The following is a 20,688-nucleotide window of genomic DNA, read 5'->3' as shown; positions in this document are numbered from 1 at the left end:
AAAATATTTATCATCTTTTGATATGTTTCAAGGTTGGGCTATTTCTACGAGCCTGGTCTCTGAAAAACTTGCGCCAAACTAGTTAGTTACAAGTAGCAACAGGTGCAAAAATTTAAGGTGAAAATTTCTCAAAAGTTGACAGACCAGTTCTATTTCCTTCCTATAGTTTTGTTTCAGGTATCCTAATCTTTACATTCACGGAAGACCATTTCTATTTAGTAACTTCATGACGTGAGGTTCTAAACAGACCAGAACTAGATCGCATACAAAGCCTACAAATTCACAACACAGAGGGCATCAGGTTTTCTTTTACTGCTCTGCAAATTATTTGACATTCAAGTTAGAGAAATAAGGACAAAAATAGGTATATCAAACAAAGGCTCAAATGCTAAATTGAGAAAGTTTGACATACCCTCGGACCCAACCACGTAGAGGTCATTAAAGAACTATTATGAGAAGCCTCGTGGGTTGAAGAGTTGGCGGCACATGTGGTTTTTGGACTTTCCTCCTAATAAGGCACCCATATTAAGAACCTCCTAAGTCAAAGGAAAAACATGCTTTTAAAATGAATGCATCCTTAATTATAAAATCTTAGGGGTAGTTCACATGCATGACGACCAAAAAATAACCCACAGATGATGCTTTTTCCCAAAAGCAAAAGCCATTGCAAACTACACACCGGAATCTTCTGCAATGTGTCTTCTATTCATATAGCCAGAATCTTTAACAGGAATCGGGTCATATATATACCCCAAATCTTCAACAACATTCTTTGGTACCTCAAGAATTTCGTCCATGCTTCACCTGTTTAATGCTATGCAAACAAAGGGTTTGATTTCATCATCCTCACTCACATTTCAGATATGGCTGCAATCTTTCATCCGCGCCTGAGGACCATATGCAAGATACACAAGGCCAGGAAACTGTCTCTTGACACCAGACCTTATGTGACTCTGAGTATGTTCATCACCACCATATCAATATGTTGTCTTATCTGTCCAGATTTCAAATACTTGACTGCAGGAGCAGAAAATGTTTCTTCATTAATCCACATTGGGGCTCTGGTTTCCTATGACACGTTTAATGGAAGAGCGGCTAGAAAGGCTATCCAGATGGCTGTGGATAACATTAACAGAGACAAGAATATACTTAACAACTCCGAACTTGTATTACACATGCTGGATACCAATTGTAGTGCTTTCCTGGGGGTAGCTGCTGGTAAGTTATCCATCTCTTTACAATATTTCGATTACAATATGGTTTCGGTCTCATTGGACGAACTGACGTTTTAGAGATGATATTAGCTATTATACGTTCTTTTCTACATGCTAGAAGGGTTACATGATTTAGCTATAGAGTTTCTAATTGGATTTCTGAGTGGGGCTTTTTGTTCATGAATCTTCCTGTTAGAGTTTTTTTTTTTTCTATATGTGTGATAGAAGTTGAAATTCTATTAATATTCGACAAAAAGCAGCAATTGTTTTCCTATATACGTGAAAAAATGGTTGTGTTCATGGCATTTTCTTTCTCTACACTGATTTTGTTTCTATTCTTCTAGCATTGGAGCTCTTCAAGCAGGAGGTCATAGCAGTAATAGGGCCTCAGTCTACTGCTGTCTCTCGTTTTGTTGCTCACATGGCGACTGCTACCCAAGTTCCTCTACTCTCATTTTCCGTGACTGATCCAGCCTTCTCCGAGCACCAGTATCCCTACTTCTTCCGGATTGCACATAGTGATGCCATGCAAATGCAAGCCATTGCATCATTGGTACGCATGTATAAATGGAGAAGTGTGGTTACCGTCTACATAGATGACGATTCTGGAAGCAGCGGAGCTGCTGCTATCAGTGCCGCCCTTGAACCTCTTGATATTCAAGTGGTACAGAAAGTGGCTGTGAGGCCAGATAGTAATAGGACCACCATTGATACTGTCCTAACTGATCTTTCTGAAATGCAGACAAGAGTCTTTGTAGTACACATGCCACAAAATCTTTCATTGCTTTTCTTTTCCGAGGCTAAATACCAGGGAATGATGACTAGTACTTACGTATGGATTGCTTCTGACTTGATGATCGGCACACTGGACTTTGCCACGCTAGAATCCAGAGATTTAAATGCACTGCAAGGTGTCGTTGGAGTTCGTGGTTATTATGCAAACTCTTCTGTGTTAAAAGCTTTCACATCTGAATGGAAAAATGAAGCGTCACCTGGAGAGATTGCAGGGGAAATACCTATTTATGGTCTGTATGCATATGATGCAACACAAATGCTAGCATATGCAATTGATAACTACACGAAGGATGGTTTCAACATCACTTTCAAAAACTCTACCTTCCCCTCGGATGCGCCTGGGAGTTCCCTTGACCTAGTTGAATTGAAAGTTTTTGAGGGAGGACCATTACTCAGGAACTCTATTCTGCAGACTCAATTTGCAGGAACATCAGGTTATATACAACTGGATTCGAATCATGACCTTATCCACAGTGAATTTCAGATTATTAACATTGTTGACGGGGAATCGAAGCCAATTGGCTACTGGACAAACACAACTAAATTATCACTCTTTGCACCAGACAATGGCACTAATGCTGGCGGGGGAAGTGCAGTTTCTTCAGAGCCTCCTTGGAAAATAATGTGGCCTGGAGACTCGTATGAGGTACCACGAGGATGGGTCTTTCCAAAAAATGGCAAGCCTTTGAAGATAGCAGTTCCGTTGAAGAGAGGCTTTGAGCAGTTTCTAAGCTATTCTAAATCAAATACAACGAATGTCACAACATTCCGTGGTTACTGTATCGATGTCTTCCTAGAGGCTCTAAAATATATGCCATATAGTATTAACTACAACTTTGAATTATTTGGGAATAACACAGAACCTGTGTATAATGACATGATTGATCTCTTAGCTAAGAAGGTATGGACAAACATTCATAGTTTATGCCCTTTCAGTAATATGTTGGTAGAAATTATTTATTTGGATAGGATGGATTTTTTTTTACTGCGTGGTTAATTTTATTTTCAGTTCAAAGTCCATGCAGGTCATATAATTTTGACACTAACGTTTCTCAATTCACAAATTTTAGTATATCATTTCTTGGTCGTAATCTAAAAGTGACAACATATATGTAACAGAGGAAAACAAAAACCTGCAAGAACACCTGGGTCTTTTCAAGGAAATCTGACTCATGATGAGAAACTGTCAATTGTGTTCATAACCACAAATGTTATTATGCCTGTGCAGGTATTTGATGGAGTGGTGGGGGATGTCACTATTACAACAAAAAGAATGGAGATAGTGGATTTCACTCAGCCCATCAAAGAATCTGGACTAGTGGTGGTCGTACCGATACAGGATTCACAATCAAGCAATCCGTGGGCATTCTTGGGACCTTTCACACCGACTATGTGGATCACGACTCTAGCTTTCTTCATCTTTACAGGCCTCGTAATCTGGTTGCTGGAGCACAAGAAGAACAGGGACTTTCGTGGTCACCCTAGCAAACAAGTCGTAACCCTTTTATGGTAAGAAAGATGTCTTCAATTGGTTAGGTTAGGTTAGGTTTAAATGCATTCATAACAGGAAAAAGAAACGAGAGTATTGATAATATACATTCTCATCCCCTGTTTTGGATGTATGTTGGAGAAGAGTATACCTGGTCTGTGATCCCCTTTGCTATGTTTCTTTCTGTGCAGGTTCACTTTCTCAACGCTCTTTTTTTCTCAAAGTAAGTGGCTCGATTTTATCATGCGGAATAATGTTTCTACATGGTATATAATTAACTCATGACAAGGCACACTTTTCAGGGGAGAGAACAAAGAGCACATTTGGGAGACTTGTCGTTCTAGTTTGGTTGTTTGTAGTCCTCATCATCACATCAAGTTACACTGCTAATCTAACCTCAATCTTGACAGTGCAGCAGCTTAATCCTGTTAATCGAGGGATTAGTAGCCTGCAAGCCAATACTGATCCTGTTGGCTATCAAAATGGATCCTTTGTGAAAAACCAGCTCATTAGCATGAACATAGGAGAAGAAAGGCTTAGACCTTTGGTCTCCATGGATGATTATGCTCACGCTCTTGAATTGGGCCCCAGTAATGGAGGGGTTGCTGCTATCGTTGAGGAGCTTCCTTATGTGGAAATCTTTTTGGAGACCAAGTGTGGCTTCACTAAGGCTGGTGAACCTTTCACTAAAGGAGGATGGGGCTTTGTAAGTATTTTTTATATTTTATGCACCACATCTGATTTGATTTTATATGTGGATCCTTGACATTCATGCTCTGACGTTTTGTGACTTGCATGCATCACTTTGCTGATAGGCCTTCCAAAAGGATTCTCAGCTTGCAGTCGATATGTCAACAGCTATCATAAAACTCTCCGAGAATGGAGACCTTAAAAGGATTCAGGATCTGTGGCTAACAAGTGGAAATTGTGCAGCCAGCAGTGACAACATGGAGATAAGTCAACTAAACTTAAGTAGTTTTTGGGGTCTCTTTCTCGTCACTGGCACGGCATCAGCCTTAAGCCTTGTGATCTATCTAAGTCGCCTACTATGGAAATTCTCTCGAGAGCAAAGTGATGCTACTGACTCTAGGAACTCTGCATCCAGGAGTAAAAGGTTTATTAAATCTTTTGCTTCATATGTGAACGAGTCATCGATAGGGAGAGAGAAGAAAAAGGGGTCAAGCAGTAGCGAAAAGAAGAAGAAGAAGAATGTCGCTTATCCACAAGATGCGAGCACATCCTCAGATCAAAGATCTCAATTACAGCAGAGTTTGCCATTTTCTCTGGGATCCCCATCATCATCTCAAATTCCCATTTCAGACCAAAGTCAACAGCATCACATGGATAGTACAGGCCCATTACAACGTCCTTCATGAAACATCTACAGTTATTATATATGAATACAGTGGACACTTAGATATGTGAATACTTTCTTCGACAGCTATTCTGTAGACATCAAAAGTAGATCTTCCATCATAAATTTTTTTGTGACATTGATATGCTCGTACTAACACGAAGAACATCAAATATGCTCTCTACTGGCCCCTCATTACCAATGCTGATACAGTGTACAAATGTTTCAAATGGGCACCAAATGGACATTAATGATTAACCATGAGAAATATTCTGTCGACAGTTTTTTTTCATCCTTCTGTATGGTTTCGCCATAAACTCTTCTATATCAACACTCAATGTGGATAAATCCTGACTCATTTCCGTAGGATCATCCATCTATTTGTGTCATTTTCAAAATAATCCAGATTCCCATGCAGCATATCTATCAGGAAAACCAAAAGATTCTTTAATTTCTATGGAAGTTAACATATTACTTGATATGGTCTTGGAACATATCTATTTTGTCTTATGATATAGTTTTTTCCATAATTAACGTTTACTTCATTGGAACAAACCAGCCGAAATTATGTATAACCTGTGTAATTGAGTTGCCACCATAAGTGCAGGATTTTCAATCGTTAGTTGCAAAAGGCCAAGAGGGTATAGAAATATTATTTCTTTCATCTCAAGCTTAACCTACAACTGCCCTGCTCTTTCCCAGAGTTTGAACATGCCCGCTCCCCTCAGAAGGATTTTCAATCGTTAGTTGCAAAAGGCCAAGAGGGTATAGAAATATTATTTCTTTCATCTCAAGCTTAACCTACAACTGCTCTGCTCTTTCCCAGAGTTTGAACATGCCCGCTCCCCTCAGAACCAAAAGATGAATATCAAGCTGCCACCACATTTAATAGAAAAAATCAATAAATCATCCATCTAATCCCTCTGAACGTTGGGTATGGTATTTCCCCTGCCCTTGATAACGAATACATCGACTGCAGCCACCGACAATGACTGATCTACAGAATAAGTAATGTCACAAAAGTGTCAAACATTCCACGTAATAATATTAATGTAATTATAATGCTTGGAATACCCTTTTTGGATGAATAATTAATTTGTTACAAATCTGTTTAGTCAAGACCATAAAGACCAGCAATATGATTCATTACTTCAATAGTTAGATGAATGAATTTCTCAAATTTCAGTACTTATATACCTACATTGGAGTGGAGGCCATAGCGTTTTGTAAGAGCTGATCCTTTCCAATATAGGCGATGGATTTTAAATTATGGCATAGATGATAGATACATTAGAGAATGCCGTATTACCAAACTTACCCTGACATATGAAATCAGTAGAAGAAATGGTTTGTCATCACTTTCTCTGGCACACGATATTTGCTCAACATGTTGCCTGGTAAATATGTGAAACTTCTAGGAGAAAATGTGATCACAGTACATCTTATGATTATGCTAGTGATGGGAAGTTTTGTAAGGTGGGGTCATACAAAACATGGATCTTTTCACCTATTGTCTAGGCTTTTTGGCTCGGTGCATGTAATCTCAGACCATCTCAATTCCTTCTTGTTTTAGGGAGAAGAGTGATTGTTTGGGTTTCCACTTTGTTCCTTTACTCACGAAGTTGGGTGAAAATCTTTTTCTTTACATGAGGGAAGTCATCCCCGACTTCATCACGAAGTGTGCAAGAACCAAACTCCGACATGGTTTTCTAGGGTGAGACCAAAGGCGGTGGGTGACTCTCGTCCCAAACGAGAGTAGCTTGTATGCTCAAGCAATCTATTTGAGCCTTTCTATGTGCTCATAAGCATCGCCAACTGTTTGTTAAGTAGGGTACAAGCTTGCTTTTATGGGGTCACTTGCTGTTATCACGTACATCACTACCAATTGTTGATGACCCCTACAAATGGAGCACCATTGTAGCTTCATCTATGAGCTTGGCTCTGATATGAATGGAGTATTGTTGTGATGACATACTGACATACCCAGAATCATCAATGAGAGTCTTTTGGTTATAATTTAGATGCCCAAAATGGTTTCTTCTTCTTCATGCTCTATAAACAGTGAGATTCATGACTTTCAATCACATTAATGACATGGCTACTGTATTTGATCCACACACGAGGAGCAACAGCAAAGCCAAGAAAAGCTCTCTATACGCAACATCTTATGTGTTGCTTCTTACCATCTGGCATCACCACCGTATATAGAATCTTTCTACTTCATGACAACATGTGCTTGGCAATGGAAAATACAATGTTCCCTCATAGAGTTCTGGAATATAATGTCAAATTTTCAATGAACACAAGTGATGAGCATTTGGAAAGCGAGACTAAATGGTCATTTTGAATTTGACACTCACAAACTTAAATCATGCATCGTAACTCATGAGTATTAAGTAAGACTAAACTATCATTTTCAATTTGATACTCACAAACTTAAAGCATGCATTAGAACTCATGAGTATTATCAAATCGTCTTTTAGAGGTCTTATGGTTATGTCAAGAAGCAAGTTAATCGAAAGGCATGAATATTTCAAAGAGGCTCGTGCCATAACCCTTAAAGTCATGGGTGACCGTTTATGTTTAGTAAGTTGGTGCCGTGACATTCGTGAACACACCAAATCAAGATCACAAACAAAACCTAAACCTACAAATTAGAATGTGCAGTTTCTTTTCCAAATCCAGGAAAGCATAAAATCCAAAGTTCAAGCAATGGCACGAGCACATTATCGACTCCAAACCCCACAACACAGGGGAGAGAGCATCATATTTCCTCTTCCAATGTTTTGGATACTGTTAGGGCGTTCTAAGCTTAGAGAAATAGATAAATATAGATATTTTTAGAGTCCACGGAGAGGCCAATATTGACCTCAAGCATTTTGTTTTGGGTTGCCTCTTTGAGGACAAAAGAGGCAAGTCAAACAAAAAGGTTTGAGGTGCTAAAATGGGGAAGGTTGAGAGCATGTAGGGGTCAGTAAAGAAGCTTCATGTGGCTGAAGAAGAGTTGGCACATGCAGCCTTTGTTTGGACTTTTCCCAGAATAATCAATCCACTCAGAATGTCAACAATGACAAAAGATGGCTTTTAGAAGGAATACATCCTTTGATTATAAAACATTTTTTCACATGCATGTCATGCCTTGCTGACTGACACAACACCCAGAAAGAAGAACAAAACAGAGGATTCTTTCTCCCCATTCACCTCCCTCCTTTACACACCGCAGCAATCTTCTTCAGCAAGAATGATCTGGCCATAGATGTATACATCCCAAATCTTCAACAAGATCCTTTGGTACCTCAAGAATTTCATCCATGCTTCACCTGGTTCATGCTATGCAAACAAAGGGTTTGATTTCATCATCCTCACTCACATTTCGGTTATGGCTACAATCTTTCCTCCGCAACTGAAGATCCAATGTGAGACACGCAAGGCCAGGAAACTGTCTCTTTACACCAGACCTTATGTAACTCTGAGTCTGTTCATCACCACAATATCAATATATTGTCTCCTTTCTCCAGATATCAAATACTTGGCTGCAGGAGCAGAAAATGCTTCTTCAGTAATCCACATTGGGGCTTTGGTTTCCTATGACACGTTTAATGGAAGAGTTGCTAGAAAGGCTATCCAGATGGCTGTGGATAGCATTAACAAAGACAAGAATATACTTAACAACTCGGAGCTTGTATTACACATGCTGGATACCAATTGTAGTGCTTTCCCGGGGGTAGCTGCTGGTAAGCTATCCATCTCTTTACAATTTTTCGATTGGTATATTGTTTCAGTCACAGCACATGCCAAACTGATGCATTTGGGGACGCCACTAGCTAGTATACATTCTGTTTTGGGGATGCTGTTGGAAAAGGGTTACATGATTTACATATGGAATTTCTGTTTGAGTTTGTAAGTATGGCAAACATTCTGTTCTTGAACCTGCCTGTTGGAGTATTCTTTCAATATTAGACAACAGCTTCAATTGTTTTCTTATATACGTGAGCAGGCTTGTACTCATGGCCTTTTCTTTCTCTGCTCTGCTTTTGTTTCTATTCGTCCAGCATTAGAGCTCTTCAAGCAGGAGGTCATTGCAGTCATAGGGCCTCAGTCAACTGCTGTCTCTCGCTTTGTTGCTCACATGGCAACTGCTACCCAAGTTCCGATGCTCTCATTTGCAGTGACTGATCCAGAATTCTCCGGGCAACGGTATCCCTATTTCTTCCGGATTGCACATAGCGATGCCATGCAAATGCAAGCTATTGCATCTTTAATAGCCATGTATAAATGGAGAAGTGTGGTTATCATCTACATAGATGACAATTCTGGAAGCAGTGGAGCTGCTGCGATCAGTGGCGCCCTGGACCCTCTTGGAATTCAAGTTGTACAGAAAGTGGCCGTGAGTCCAGATAGTAATAGGACCAGTATTGATACTGTCCTAAATAATCTTTCTGCAATGCAGACAAGAATTTTTGTAGTTCACATGCCACAAAATCTTTCATTGCTTTTCTTTACCGAGGCTAAATACCAGGGTATGATGACTAGTGGTTATGTATGGATTGCTTCTGACTTGATGGTCGGCACACTTAACAAGGCCACAGTAGAAGCTAGAGATTTGATCACACTTCAAGGTGTAGTTGGGATTCGTGGTTATTATGCAAACTCTTCTGTATTAAGAACTTTTGATTCTGAATGGAAAAATCAAATTTCGTCGGAAGAGATTGCAAATGAAATACCTATTTATGGTCTGTATGCATATGATGCAACACAAATGCTAGCATATGCAATCGATAACTACACGAAGAATGGCTTCAACATCACTTTCAAAAACTCTACCTTTCCCACGGATGCTGCAGGCAGTTCTCCTGACCTGGTTGAATTGAAAGTTTTTGAGGGGGGACCTTTACTCAGAAACTCTATTCTGCAGACTCAATTTGCAGGAACATCAGGCTATATACAGCTGGATTCAGAACATGATCTCATCCGCAGCGAATTTCAGATTGTTAACATTATTGATGGTGAGTTGAAGCCAATTGGCTACTGGACAAACACAAGTAAATTATCACTCTCCGCATCTGACAATGTCACGGATGCTACGGTGGGAAATGCAAACTCTCCAGGTTCCCCTTGGAAAATAATGTGGCCTGGAGACTCGTATGAGGTACCTCGAGGATGGGTTTTTCCGAAAAATGGCAGGCCTTTGAGGATAGCGGTACCCTTGAAGAGAGGCTTTGAGCAGTTTCTAAGCTATTCTAAATCAAATACAACGAATGTCACAACATTCAGTGGTTACTGCATCGATGTCTTCCTAGAGGCTCTGAACTATTTGCCGTACACTATCTCCTACAACTTTGAATTATTTGGAAACAACACAGAACCTGTGTACGATGACATGATTCTTCTCTTGGCTCAGAAGGTATGGACACACAGTCATATTTTATATGTTTTCAGAAATAATAATATTTGGATAAGATAGAATTTGTTTCACTACATGTTTAATCTTCTGTTTAGTTCGAATATCCCCTGTAGATCTTATAGTTTTGACCCTAAACATTTCTCAATTCACAAAAGTTTTAGTATACTATTTCTTGTTTGTTATTTACAATTTGACTACATATATATAATAGAGGAAAATAAAAACCTGCAAGAAAAAAAACCTGGGTCCTCCCAAGGAAAGCTGGCTCATGATGAGAAACTGTCAATTGTGCTGATAACCACAAATGTTATTATGCATGTGCAGGCGTTCGATGGAGTGGTGGGGGATGTCACTATTACAACAAAAAGAATGGAGATAGTGGATTTCACTCAGTCTATCAAAGAATCTGGACTAGTGGTGGTGGTACCAGCACTGGATTCACAATCAAGCAATCCGTGGGCATTCTTGGGACCCTTCACACCAACAATGTGGCTCACGACTTTAGCTTTCTTCATCTTTACAGGCCTCGTAATCTGGTTGCTGGAGCACAAGAAGAACAGGGACTTTCGCGGTCACCCAAGCAAACAAGTAGTGACACTTTTATGGTAAGGTGTGTTCATTCGCTTAGGCTAGATGTACATATTTGTAACAGGAAAAGGGAAATCATTATGGTAATCCATGTTCCTTCCATCCTCTGACAGTGTTAGATGAAGGGTATACATATGTGGTCTTCTTCTGATGCCTTTGTTGGTGTTTCTTTCTGTGCAGGTTCACTTTCTCGACACTCTTTTTCTCTCAAAGTGAGTGGCTCGATTTATCATGCGGAATAATGTTTCTACATGGTATATAATTAACTCATGATAAGACACACCTTTTCAGGAGAGAGAACAAGGAGCACATTTGGGAGATTCGTCGTTCTTGTTTGGTTGTTTGTAGTCCTCATCATCACATCAAGTTACACTGCTAACCTAACCTCAATCTTGACAGTCCAGCAGCTTAGTCCTGATAATCGAGGGATTAGTAACTTACAAACCAATAATGATCCTATTGGCTACCAAAATGGATCCTTTGTGAGAAACCAGCTCATTAGTATGAACATAGCAGAAGATAGGCTTAAACCTTTGGTCTCCATGGATGATTATGCTCGCTCTCTTACATTGGGTGCCAGTAAGGGAGGAGTTGCTGCTATTGTTGAGGAGCTTCCGTATGTGGAAATCTTTTTGGAGACCAAGTGTGGCTTCACGAAAGCTGGTGAACCTTTCACTGAAGGAGGATGGGGCTTTGTAAGTAATTTAATACATCACATATTATGCTTGTTATGTAGGGATCTGCCAAATTCTCAGATAATGTTATGTGGCTTTACTGAATCACAAGTCTTGCATCATTTGCTGATAGGCCTTCCAAAAGGATTCTCAGCTCGCAGTCGATATGTCCACAGCCATTATACAACTCTCCGAGAATGGAGGCCTTAAAAGGATTCAGGATCTCTGGCTAACTAGTGGCAATTGTGCAGCCAATAGTAACAATATGGAGACAACTCAATTAAATTTAAGCAGTTTTTGGGGTCTCTTTCTCGTCACTGGCACGGCATCAGCCTTAAGCCTTGTGATCTATTTAAGTCGCCTACTATTACAATTCTCTCGACTGCCAAGTGATGCTCCTGAGTCGACAAATCCTGGATCTAGGGGTAAAAGGTTTATCAAGTCTTTTGCTTCATATGTGGATGAGTCTGCAGTAGGGAGGGACAAGAAAAGAGTGTCAAACAGTAGTGGAAAGAAGAAGAAGAATTGGGCTTATCCACCGGATCAGAGCTCATCATCAGAGCACAGATGTGTGTGTACTTGTGGCCTTATTCAGGACTAACCGTGAGAAACATTCTGTCAACAGTTTTTTGCATCCTTCTGTATTGTCTTACCATAAACCCTCCTACATCAATGTTGATAATATACCAATTCTATTAATTTCCAATATTATAGGATCATCCATTAATTGGGTTCATTTTGAAAATAATCCAGATTCCCGTACTGTTCATCTATATGGGAATCCAAAAAGATTATTTCTATGGACGTTAACATCTCTCTTGATATGGTGGTCTTGGAACATATCGACTTTATCTTATGATATAGATTTTTTCAAAATTAAGCTTTACTTACTGGAACAAACAAGCCGAAATTGTGTATAATCTGTGTAATTGTGTAACCACCATCATTGCAGGGTTTTTTGCAATCCTCGATCTCAAATGGTCATGAGGGTTCACAAACATTAATTCTTTCTTGCATCTCAAGCTTCTCTTACAACTACCCTCTCCACAGAGCCAAAAGATGAATATCTATTAATCAAGCTTTCACCACAAATAGGCAAAAATCGATAAATCATGCATCTAATATCCCTGGACGTTGGGTATGATACTCCTCTGCCCTTGAGAGTGAATACATAGGAGTGCAGCCACCAACAATGACTGATCTACACAATAATTAATGTCAAACAATTGTTTAGCATTCATATGTAATACTTGGAATCTAATAGGAAAACTTTGGAATAGCTTTTCACATCAATAATTAATTTTTTATACATATCTGTCAAAAATTCTGAAATTCAAAACCATACAAATTAGCAATGGGATACATTGCTTGGCCATACAAATCTCTCAAACTTCAGTACATATATACCTACATTCCAGTGGAATAAATATTTCTTTTTCTTAGGGCTTATCTTTTACAATACAGATGAAAAATTGTGGAGATGATAGAGGCATTAGACACCCCAGTATCACTAAACTGACCCTGACATATGGAATCAGTAGAAGAAGTGGTTAATGGGGAATAATATGCACGTGTGGTGAAGTTTAATGCAAAAGCTTAAAGGCTTTCTTTCTCTCAACAGGGAATTGGATATGTGTATCGAGTGCCTGCTGTTTACACGTACATGGGATGTGCATAAACTCTTAACAAATACATATTAGATTGAACACATGGCATTCACTGAAATCACATCATTCATGATTCAACAACAATTCAGCATCTACTTCTCTTTTTCGGAGGCCAATAGGTGAAATATCATCGGATTGATGAAGGAGGAGATCAAAATGTTTCATGCCAGTTTCAGAAGTAGGCAGATTGGGTAATTTTATTCTCCTGGGCCTCGGTCGCATCGATGAAGCTCGGAATCAAGTGTTGGCCGAGATACGAGATCAATGCCCACTACTCCACTTCTATCTAACGCTAAGTAGAGAGGGTTGTTAAATGTGCGTTACATAAATATGTGATCAGAGGCTTAAAACACAGCCTTTTTGAGAAATTTCTTCATGTGGCGATCCCTCCTCTTTATCATACAACGTTTCATTTTCTCCATAATACCCTTGTATAGACTTATAAAAGTGAGCAACCGTTGCACTTTGCTAATATATCTTATGTGAGCATACAAGAAGGCACACAATATGTGAATCAATATTGTACATGATTGTAGAGAAAAAGCATGTTGAGTACGACATCTAAATTTTTGGAGATATCATGCATACAATTTTATCCTTTTCAATAGATGTACATTTACAGATTTTGATCACATTCTGTGCACACATATGAGCCAATATACGGATCAGCCAATACTTTTATGCAGTATTCGTAGCATGTCATGCTGTATTATTAATAGTGTTTCCTCTGTAAGAAGCAATCTTCTAATATATCAAATAAACAAGGTATTTGAGTGCACAAATCTAATAAAGATGTCAAATCACATGCAACTGAACACAAAATATAAAAAGTTGTATTTTCCTTTATGTGGAATTAATTAAACAACAATCTCTACGAGCCATTTTGGCTCGGACATGAGGCCGTTTCTTTATATGAGAGAAACATCAATCTACTGGCCACTTCGACTTCATGAATTAGTAGTCCCTTAACAGATCGTCTATTCTATATCTGAAAATTGGGAGGATGGTGATGATGATGGCCATAAAATGGATGACAGTACAGTTTATACCTCTTCTCTTATCTTAATTTTTGTTCTAATTTTTTCCCATGCTTTTTGCTTTGGCACAGCCCTTTTTGAATTTGGTAAATTCCTTATTATTTTCGAGAGTGATTGATGATGTTCTTTGAATGAAATGACAATCTGACATGTAAGTCTAGGTGAATTTAGTCTCTCCCTTATTGGGTTAAAGCGATGCAAAATTAGTTGCCATAAACAATAAGAGTCAAATAGATTGATAGTTTTAAGGATGACCCAGTTTCTTTCCCATACATACTTCTGTTTCATGTTTTTATAAGCCTGCATAAGCCAAATTTAACTATATGGCGAGATAGACCATATATAGAGATCATAGAGATGCTTCCAAACTATCTTTCTTTTCCAGAGCTAAGAAACATGCCAAGTCTAGCATCCACATGGGTACATTATTAACTGGAATATCGTGTGGCACAACAAAACTAGAAAAACGCAAGAAAGAAATCAAAATGAAGTTAGAGAAATGGCCCAAAATAGGCATTCCAACCCCCTAGAGGGTGCTTTGCTTTGCTAAATTAAGGGAAGTTTGACAAACCCTCCAGTCTCATTCCATGTAGATGTCATTAAAGAGCCATTATGAGGAGCCTCATGGGTTCAGGAGCTCCCACATGGTGGATTTTGACTTCTCATACAGCAAGGGCACCCACCTAAATAAGGTGCACCAAAGGTTACACAGACAGATTCAGAAATGATACCCGGTATGATCAATCACTGGGTGTACTACATCCTTATAAAAAGCTTGCTTGTTTGCTTGCTTGCTTATGGGTGGTTCAAATGCATGAATGATCATCAAGGAAAGCAGGGGCGTCTTTTTTCCATCACTAAAACCCATAGCAAACAAATCAGCACCCCATTACCTATCAACCTCTCCCCTGTACCCATCACCATATCCGTCCCACAGAGAAACCTAACCTTTTTCATGCCCATCACCATTGTCACTATTACTACTACTATTATTATCCATCTTCCATGGATATGCTATGAGCGCACCACAGCAAATTCGAAACTTTAATTAAACTCTTCCACAATAATCTGATCATATTCCCACAATCTTCAACGCCACTCTCATCATATACACAGATTCTTACAAGAAATCTGATAAGATACACACACCAGACACTTCAACAAGAGTGTCTTCTGGTCACATACCCAGAATCTTAGAAGAATCTGATAGAATACACGCGACACTTCATCAACAGAGGTGCCTTCTGGTCATATACCCAGAAACTTACAAGAATCTGGTAATCTACGCACACTAGTGTCTTCTGGATATATAGCCAGACTCTTCGACAATAATTTTCTCATATACGAGGCTCTCAAACAAAATTCTATTCATATATATATCCCAAACTCTTCCATTATAAGATTATTTTGGTATCTCCTGACTATTCACGCGCACTGCAAACAAGAGGTTTTATTTCCTCGTCTTTGATTACATTCGATACATTTCATCTATGCATGGGGATCTTAGGCAACATATGCAAGGCCAGGAAAGGGTATATTTGCAGCAGGAATTATGTGAGTCTGAGTCTGTTCATCACCATCATATCAATATGTAGCTTCCTTTGCCCAGATGTCCACTACATGGCAGGAGCGCAGAATGCTTCTTCAGTCATTCATATTGGGGCTCTTATTTCCTATGACACCTTTATTGGAAGAGTGGCTAGAAAGGCTATCCAGATGGCGCTGGATGATATTAACAAAGACAAGAATCTGCTAAATAACTCGGAGCTTGTATTACACATGCTGGATACTAATTGTAGCGCTTTCACTGGGGTTGCTGCTGGTAAGCTTCTGCACTTATTTATGTTTCTATATATAATCTACCTATACAGTAATACATGTATATAGGTGTGTGTATGTATGTATGTATATGGATTGTTTTGGTCTCGTAGGCTGCCTCACCTCTTTAGAGATGTTGAGACATTTCTATATGTGATAAGGATTGCATGATTTACTCTGGAATTTCTTCCGTTTCTGTTTGTGAAAAGAATTCTTTGATTTGCGACTGGAAATATTTCCTTTTCTGTTTGAGGATTTTGCTCTTCAATCATGTTATAGTTTTGTTTCTCTATATGTACATATATGAGAAGAGGGTGGGTTGCATTTCTCCAATATGTGAGAATTCCTATATATAACTGAAGGTTTTTGCTCATGGAATGTTCTTTCCGGAACAATGGTTTCGTATCTATTCCTCCAGCCATGCAGCTCTTCAAGCAGGAGGTCATAGCAGTGATAGGGCCTCAGTCAACTGCTGTCTCTCGCTTTGTCGCTCACATGGCAACTGCTACCCAAGTTCCCCTGCTCTCATTTGCAGTCACTGATCCATCCTTCTCCGAGCACCAGTATCCCTACTTCTTCCGGATTGCACATAGCGATGCCATGCAGATGCAAGCTATCGCATCGTTGATAGCAAGGTATGGATGGAGGGACGCAGTTGTCGTCTACGTAGATGATGACTATGGAAGCAGCGGAGTTGCTGCTTTCAGTGATGCCGTCCAGCCAGTCGGAGTTCACATGGTAGAGAAAGTGGCCGTCATGCCAGACAGTGACAATACCACCATTAGTGGCGTCCTAACTTATCTCGCTTCAATGCAATCAAGAGTTTACGTAGTTCACATGCCACAGAATCTTTCATTGCTTTTCTTTTCCGAGGCCAAAAATCAGGGTATGATGACGAGTGGTTATGTGTGGATTGCGTCTGACTTCATGATTAGCACACTGAGTTCCTCTCCTCTAGAAACTAGCGTATTCGACAGTCTTCAGGGTGTTATCGGGTTCCGTGCTTATGTCGCAGAATCACCAGAGCTTAGAGCTTTCGTTTCTGAATGGAATAATCGGTCTTCATTGGAAGTGAGTGCAAGCGAAATGCTTATTTATGGTTTCTATGCATATGATGCAACCCGAATGCTTGCATATGCAATCAACAGCTACATCCAGGAAGGTTTCAACATCACCTTTAAAGCCTCCACCTTCCCCACCCTTGCTGCAGGTAGTTCTTCTGACCTGGCTCAATTCAAAGTTTTTGAGGGAGGACCTTTACTCAGCAGCTTTATTCTGCGCACACATTTTCCGGGAACATCAGGCTCTATACAACTGAATTCAAACAGCGATCTTATCCGCTCAGCATTTCAGATTCTTAACATTGTTGGCAACGAATTTAAGGTAGTCGGCTACTGGACAAACGAAACTCAATTGTCTGTCAATCCGCCTATCAATGTCAGTGACGCCAATTTTGCGAAGTCTCAAGATTCTGCTTTGCCAATTTTGTGGCCTGGCAACTTGAAAGAGGCACCACGAGGATGGGTTCTTCCAAAAAATGGCCGGCCTTTGAAGATAGCAGTTCCAAAGAAGATAGGTTTTGAGCAGTTTCTAAGTTATTCTATATCAAATTCAACCAATGAAACAAATATCACTGGTTACTGTATTGATGTGTTCAAAGAGGCTCTGAGGCACGTGCCGTACACTGTTCCCTACACATTCGAATTATATGGGAATGAATCAGGACCGATATATGATGATATGATTACTGATTTAGCTCACAAGGTAAGGACAAACAGTCACATTTTATGCCATTTCAGCATTATATATAGATATATATCGGTAAAGATAACTGTTTTGAATAGCAAAACTGTATAATTGCATGAATCAGAGTCATCCCATGTTAGTTTGGTCATTGAGCATGTAAGCATTCACTTCTTGTTTCCTCTTGATAATTTGATGGAAACTACTGTTTAATATTTTGACAAATGTTCTCTTTTTACTTTGGGCCACAGAATCTGAAAAGACTTCTTCACAATTCACATCCCCTATGGGAACGTTGACTTTTCCTTTCTTGATTGCTATTGAAATTTTAATTACACATGTAATAGAAGAAAAGTCTGGGAAGGTAACAAATGATTGGAAATGTCAATTGTGTTCTTAACAAATGCTATGGATCTCCAGAATTTTGATGGAGTGGTGGGCGATGTAACAATCACAACAAAGAGAATGGAGATAGTGGATTTCACTCAATCTTTTAAAGATTCGGGTCTTGTGGTGGTTATATCGGTACAGGGGTCACATTCTAGCTATCCATGGGCATTCCTGCGACCTTTCTCACCAGCTATGTGGTGCACAACTCTAGCTTTCTTCGTCTTCACAGGACTTGTAGTCTGGTTGCTTGAGCACAAGAAAAACAGGGACTTCCGCGGTCACCCAAGGAAACAATTTGTAATTCTTTTATGGTAAGATGTCTGTCTTCATACCTGTTTTATGTCAGCAATACCTGTCTGTCCATCATCTTTCCGAAAGCTCTTATCCCACTTCCAGTGCATCAAAGAAGGTTTAGGTAGTTTTGTGGTGTTTTGATTTATCAAGCAATCAAACAAGCTACACTCCACATATTGTTTTCACCTCAGATATCCACATTTGCCTCTTTACAAAAGTTAATGCACTGCTTCTTCTATCACTTCCAACTTTTGGATTTTTCAAGCCCGTTTTGAATGAATTTGGGTGAATGCAGGTTCACTTTCTCAACACTGTTTTTCTCACAAAGTAAGTGCGTTTAATTCATCATGCCAATCTACATAGTATATAACTAACTCATGGTTTATAACTAAATCATGGTATGATACTTTTCAGGAGAGAGAACAAAGAGCACATTCGGGAGAGTTGTGGTTCTAATTTGGCTGTTTGTAGTTCTCATCATCACATCAAGTTATACTGCTAACCTAACCTCAATCTTGACAATACACCAGCTTACTCCTGTTGTTAAAGGTATTAGCAGCCTACAAACCGGTACTGACCCTATTGGCTATCAAACTGGATCCTTTGTGAAAAACTACCTGATTAACATGAACATAGCAGCAGAAAGGCTAATAGGTATGGCATCCATAAATGATTACGCTGAGGCTCTTACAAAGGGTCCAGCCGGGGGAGGCGTTGCTGCCATTGTTGAGGAGCTTCCGTACGTGGAAGTCTTTCTGAGCATGAAGTGTGGCTTCTCTATTGTTGGCGACCAATTCACAAAAGGAGGATGGGGATATGTAAGCATTTAAACATAACATGTGATTTTGTGTATGTGTTAATCAGACAGCCCTCACACTTTGTTCTTTTCCTGATAGGCTTTCCCAAAGGGTTCTCAGCTTGCAATTGATATATCTGAAGCCATTCAGAAGATATCAGAGAGTGGACAACTCCGAAAGATTCAAGATGCCTGGATAACATCTGGCAATTGTGCAACCGCCACTAACGATATAGAATCAATTCAATTAAGCTTAGGTAGTTTTTGGGGTCTCTTTCTAGTCACTGGCACGGCATCGGCCATGAGCCTTGTCATTTATTTAATTCGCCTACTGTTGCAATTCTCTCGACAGCAAAGAGATGTTTCTGAGTCCACAAATCCTACATCTAGGAGCAAAGGATTTATCAAATCTTTTGCTTCATATGTGAATCAATCGGCAATTGCAAAAGATAAAAAGAGGGGGTCTGGCAGTAGTGGAAAACAGAAGAAGAATGTGGCTTCTGAACCAGATCAGAGTTCATCGACAGATCAAATGTCTCAAATATATCAGAGCTCCCCGTTATCTCAGAGCTCCCTATTTTCTCAGAGCTCCCCGTCGTATCAGAACTCCCCATCATATCAGAACTTCCCACCATATCAGAACTTTCCATCATATCAGAACTCCCTAGCCGACCAAAGTCCGAATCATGTTGATAATACAGAATTAAAACAGAGTTCTCCATGAATGTTCTACAGATATTCCACAGCAATAGAGTGGAAACTTCCCCTAAACACAAAAAATCAAAACCTTCAAGAATTATCCTTGATAGGTAAACGGGCAGATCATCATCTGTTCTGTATCAGTGCTGCTTTAGAAATGTGGTAACATGTCTGGTATGACAGACATCACCATGTGCAGAAACGTTTCAAATGGGCATGAAAATGTATAGCTGACAAAATAATGATTAACCAGAAGATGTATTCTACAGCTTTGTCATCGTTATTTTTAGTATTATTATATACCCTGCTTACTGAGTATTCAATGTGGATAAGAACTCATTTTATTACTTGCCATAAGGTCCATATCTGTATAATCTTTTATCTAATTCAGGTGCCATACTTAGGACTAAGTATGAGGAAAATGAAAGAAAATTCGTGGTATGGAAGTTGACACATCAGTTGATTTGGTCTGGGATATCGACTTTCTCTTATGATATCATTTAGTTTTAAAGGTTTACTGCATTGACCACCATGATACAATTTTCTATTCCTTGGTCTCTTAGAAGTAAGAATGTCTCTCAATGTCATTTATTTCATGATAACATGTGAAATGGCTGCTCTTTTAATCAATCAACCATCCAGCTGTCCACAGAACTGCTGATACAGAATTCCCTTCCCCCAGCCTTGTGAACAACATAATTATGATAAAAGATCCAAGTTCATGCT

The 20,688-nt window shown here is 39.4% G+C and overlaps 3 protein-coding genes across 3 annotated transcripts; all 3 read left to right on the top strand.

Moving 5' to 3' along the window:
* The first annotated feature begins 767 nt into the window (after positions 1-767).
* LOC147870338 (glutamate receptor 3.3-like) lies at positions 768-5,331 on the top strand. The gene is made up of 6 exons (XM_087338996.1): positions 768-1,218; positions 1,559-2,910; positions 3,238-3,518; positions 3,690-3,721; positions 3,801-4,204; positions 4,314-5,331. Exons 1-6 carry the CDS (start codon positions 864-866, stop codon positions 4,872-4,874), a joined length of 2,985 nt encoding a protein of 994 aa, XP_087195122.1. The 5' UTR covers positions 768-863; the 3' UTR covers positions 4,875-5,331.
* Positions 5,332-7,800: 2,469 nt separating this feature from the next.
* On the top strand, positions 7,801-12,404 carry LOC147870337 (glutamate receptor 3.3-like). The gene is made up of 6 exons (XM_087338972.1): positions 7,801-8,586; positions 8,905-10,256; positions 10,581-10,861; positions 11,025-11,056; positions 11,136-11,539; positions 11,652-12,404. Exons 1-6 carry the CDS (start codon positions 8,109-8,111, stop codon positions 12,117-12,119), a joined length of 3,015 nt encoding a protein of 1,004 aa, XP_087195098.1. The 5' UTR covers positions 7,801-8,108; the 3' UTR covers positions 12,120-12,404.
* Positions 12,405-15,701: 3,297 nt separating this feature from the next.
* Positions 15,702-20,210, top strand: LOC147870336 (glutamate receptor 3.6-like). The gene is made up of 6 exons (XM_087338984.1): positions 15,702-16,044; positions 16,459-17,804; positions 18,204-18,484; positions 18,763-18,794; positions 18,882-19,285; positions 19,364-20,210. Exons 1-6 carry the CDS (start codon positions 15,717-15,719, stop codon positions 19,985-19,987), a joined length of 3,015 nt encoding a protein of 1,004 aa, XP_087195110.1. The 5' UTR covers positions 15,702-15,716; the 3' UTR covers positions 19,988-20,210.
* The last annotated feature ends 478 nt before the right edge of the window (positions 20,211-20,688 follow it).

This window comes from Azolla caroliniana, unplaced genomic scaffold (genome assembly GCF_043228905.1).
Source record: "Azolla caroliniana isolate FFs.n. ecotype wild unplaced genomic scaffold, voAzoCaro1.0.p SCAF_1, whole genome shotgun sequence".
NCBI classification, from domain to species: domain Eukaryota; kingdom Viridiplantae; phylum Streptophyta; class Polypodiopsida; order Salviniales; family Salviniaceae; genus Azolla; species Azolla caroliniana.
This window is presented reverse-complemented; position numbering and strand designations above follow the sequence as displayed.

Bases quoted from the DNA above. Each gene is read 5' to 3' on its own strand.
- LOC147870338 (XM_087338996.1), top strand. From the start codon at position 864: ATGGCTGCAATCTTTCATCCGCGCCTGAGGACCATATGCAAGATACAC. The intron at 1,219-1,558 runs GTAAGTTATCCA...CTATTCTTCTAG, and splicing joins TTTCCTGGGGGTAGCTGCTG to CATTGGAGCTCTTCAAGCAG. The intron at 3,519-3,689 runs GTAAGAAAGATG...CTTTCTGTGCAG, and splicing joins CAAGTCGTAACCCTTTTATG to GTTCACTTTCTCAACGCTCT.
- LOC147870337 (XM_087338972.1), top strand. From the start codon at position 8,109: ATGTATACATCCCAAATCTTCAACAAGATCCTTTGGTACCTCAAGAAT. The intron at 11,057-11,135 runs GTGAGTGGCTCG...ACACCTTTTCAG, and splicing joins GACACTCTTTTTCTCTCAAA to GAGAGAGAACAAGGAGCACA. The intron at 11,540-11,651 runs GTAAGTAATTTA...ATTTGCTGATAG, and splicing joins CTGAAGGAGGATGGGGCTTT to GCCTTCCAAAAGGATTCTCA.
- LOC147870336 (XM_087338984.1), top strand. From the start codon at position 15,717: ATGGGGATCTTAGGCAACATATGCAAGGCCAGGAAAGGGTATATTTGC. The intron at 16,045-16,458 runs GTAAGCTTCTGC...CTATTCCTCCAG, and splicing joins TTTCACTGGGGTTGCTGCTG to CCATGCAGCTCTTCAAGCAG. The intron at 18,795-18,881 runs GTAAGTGCGTTT...GATACTTTTCAG, and splicing joins AACACTGTTTTTCTCACAAA to GAGAGAGAACAAAGAGCACA.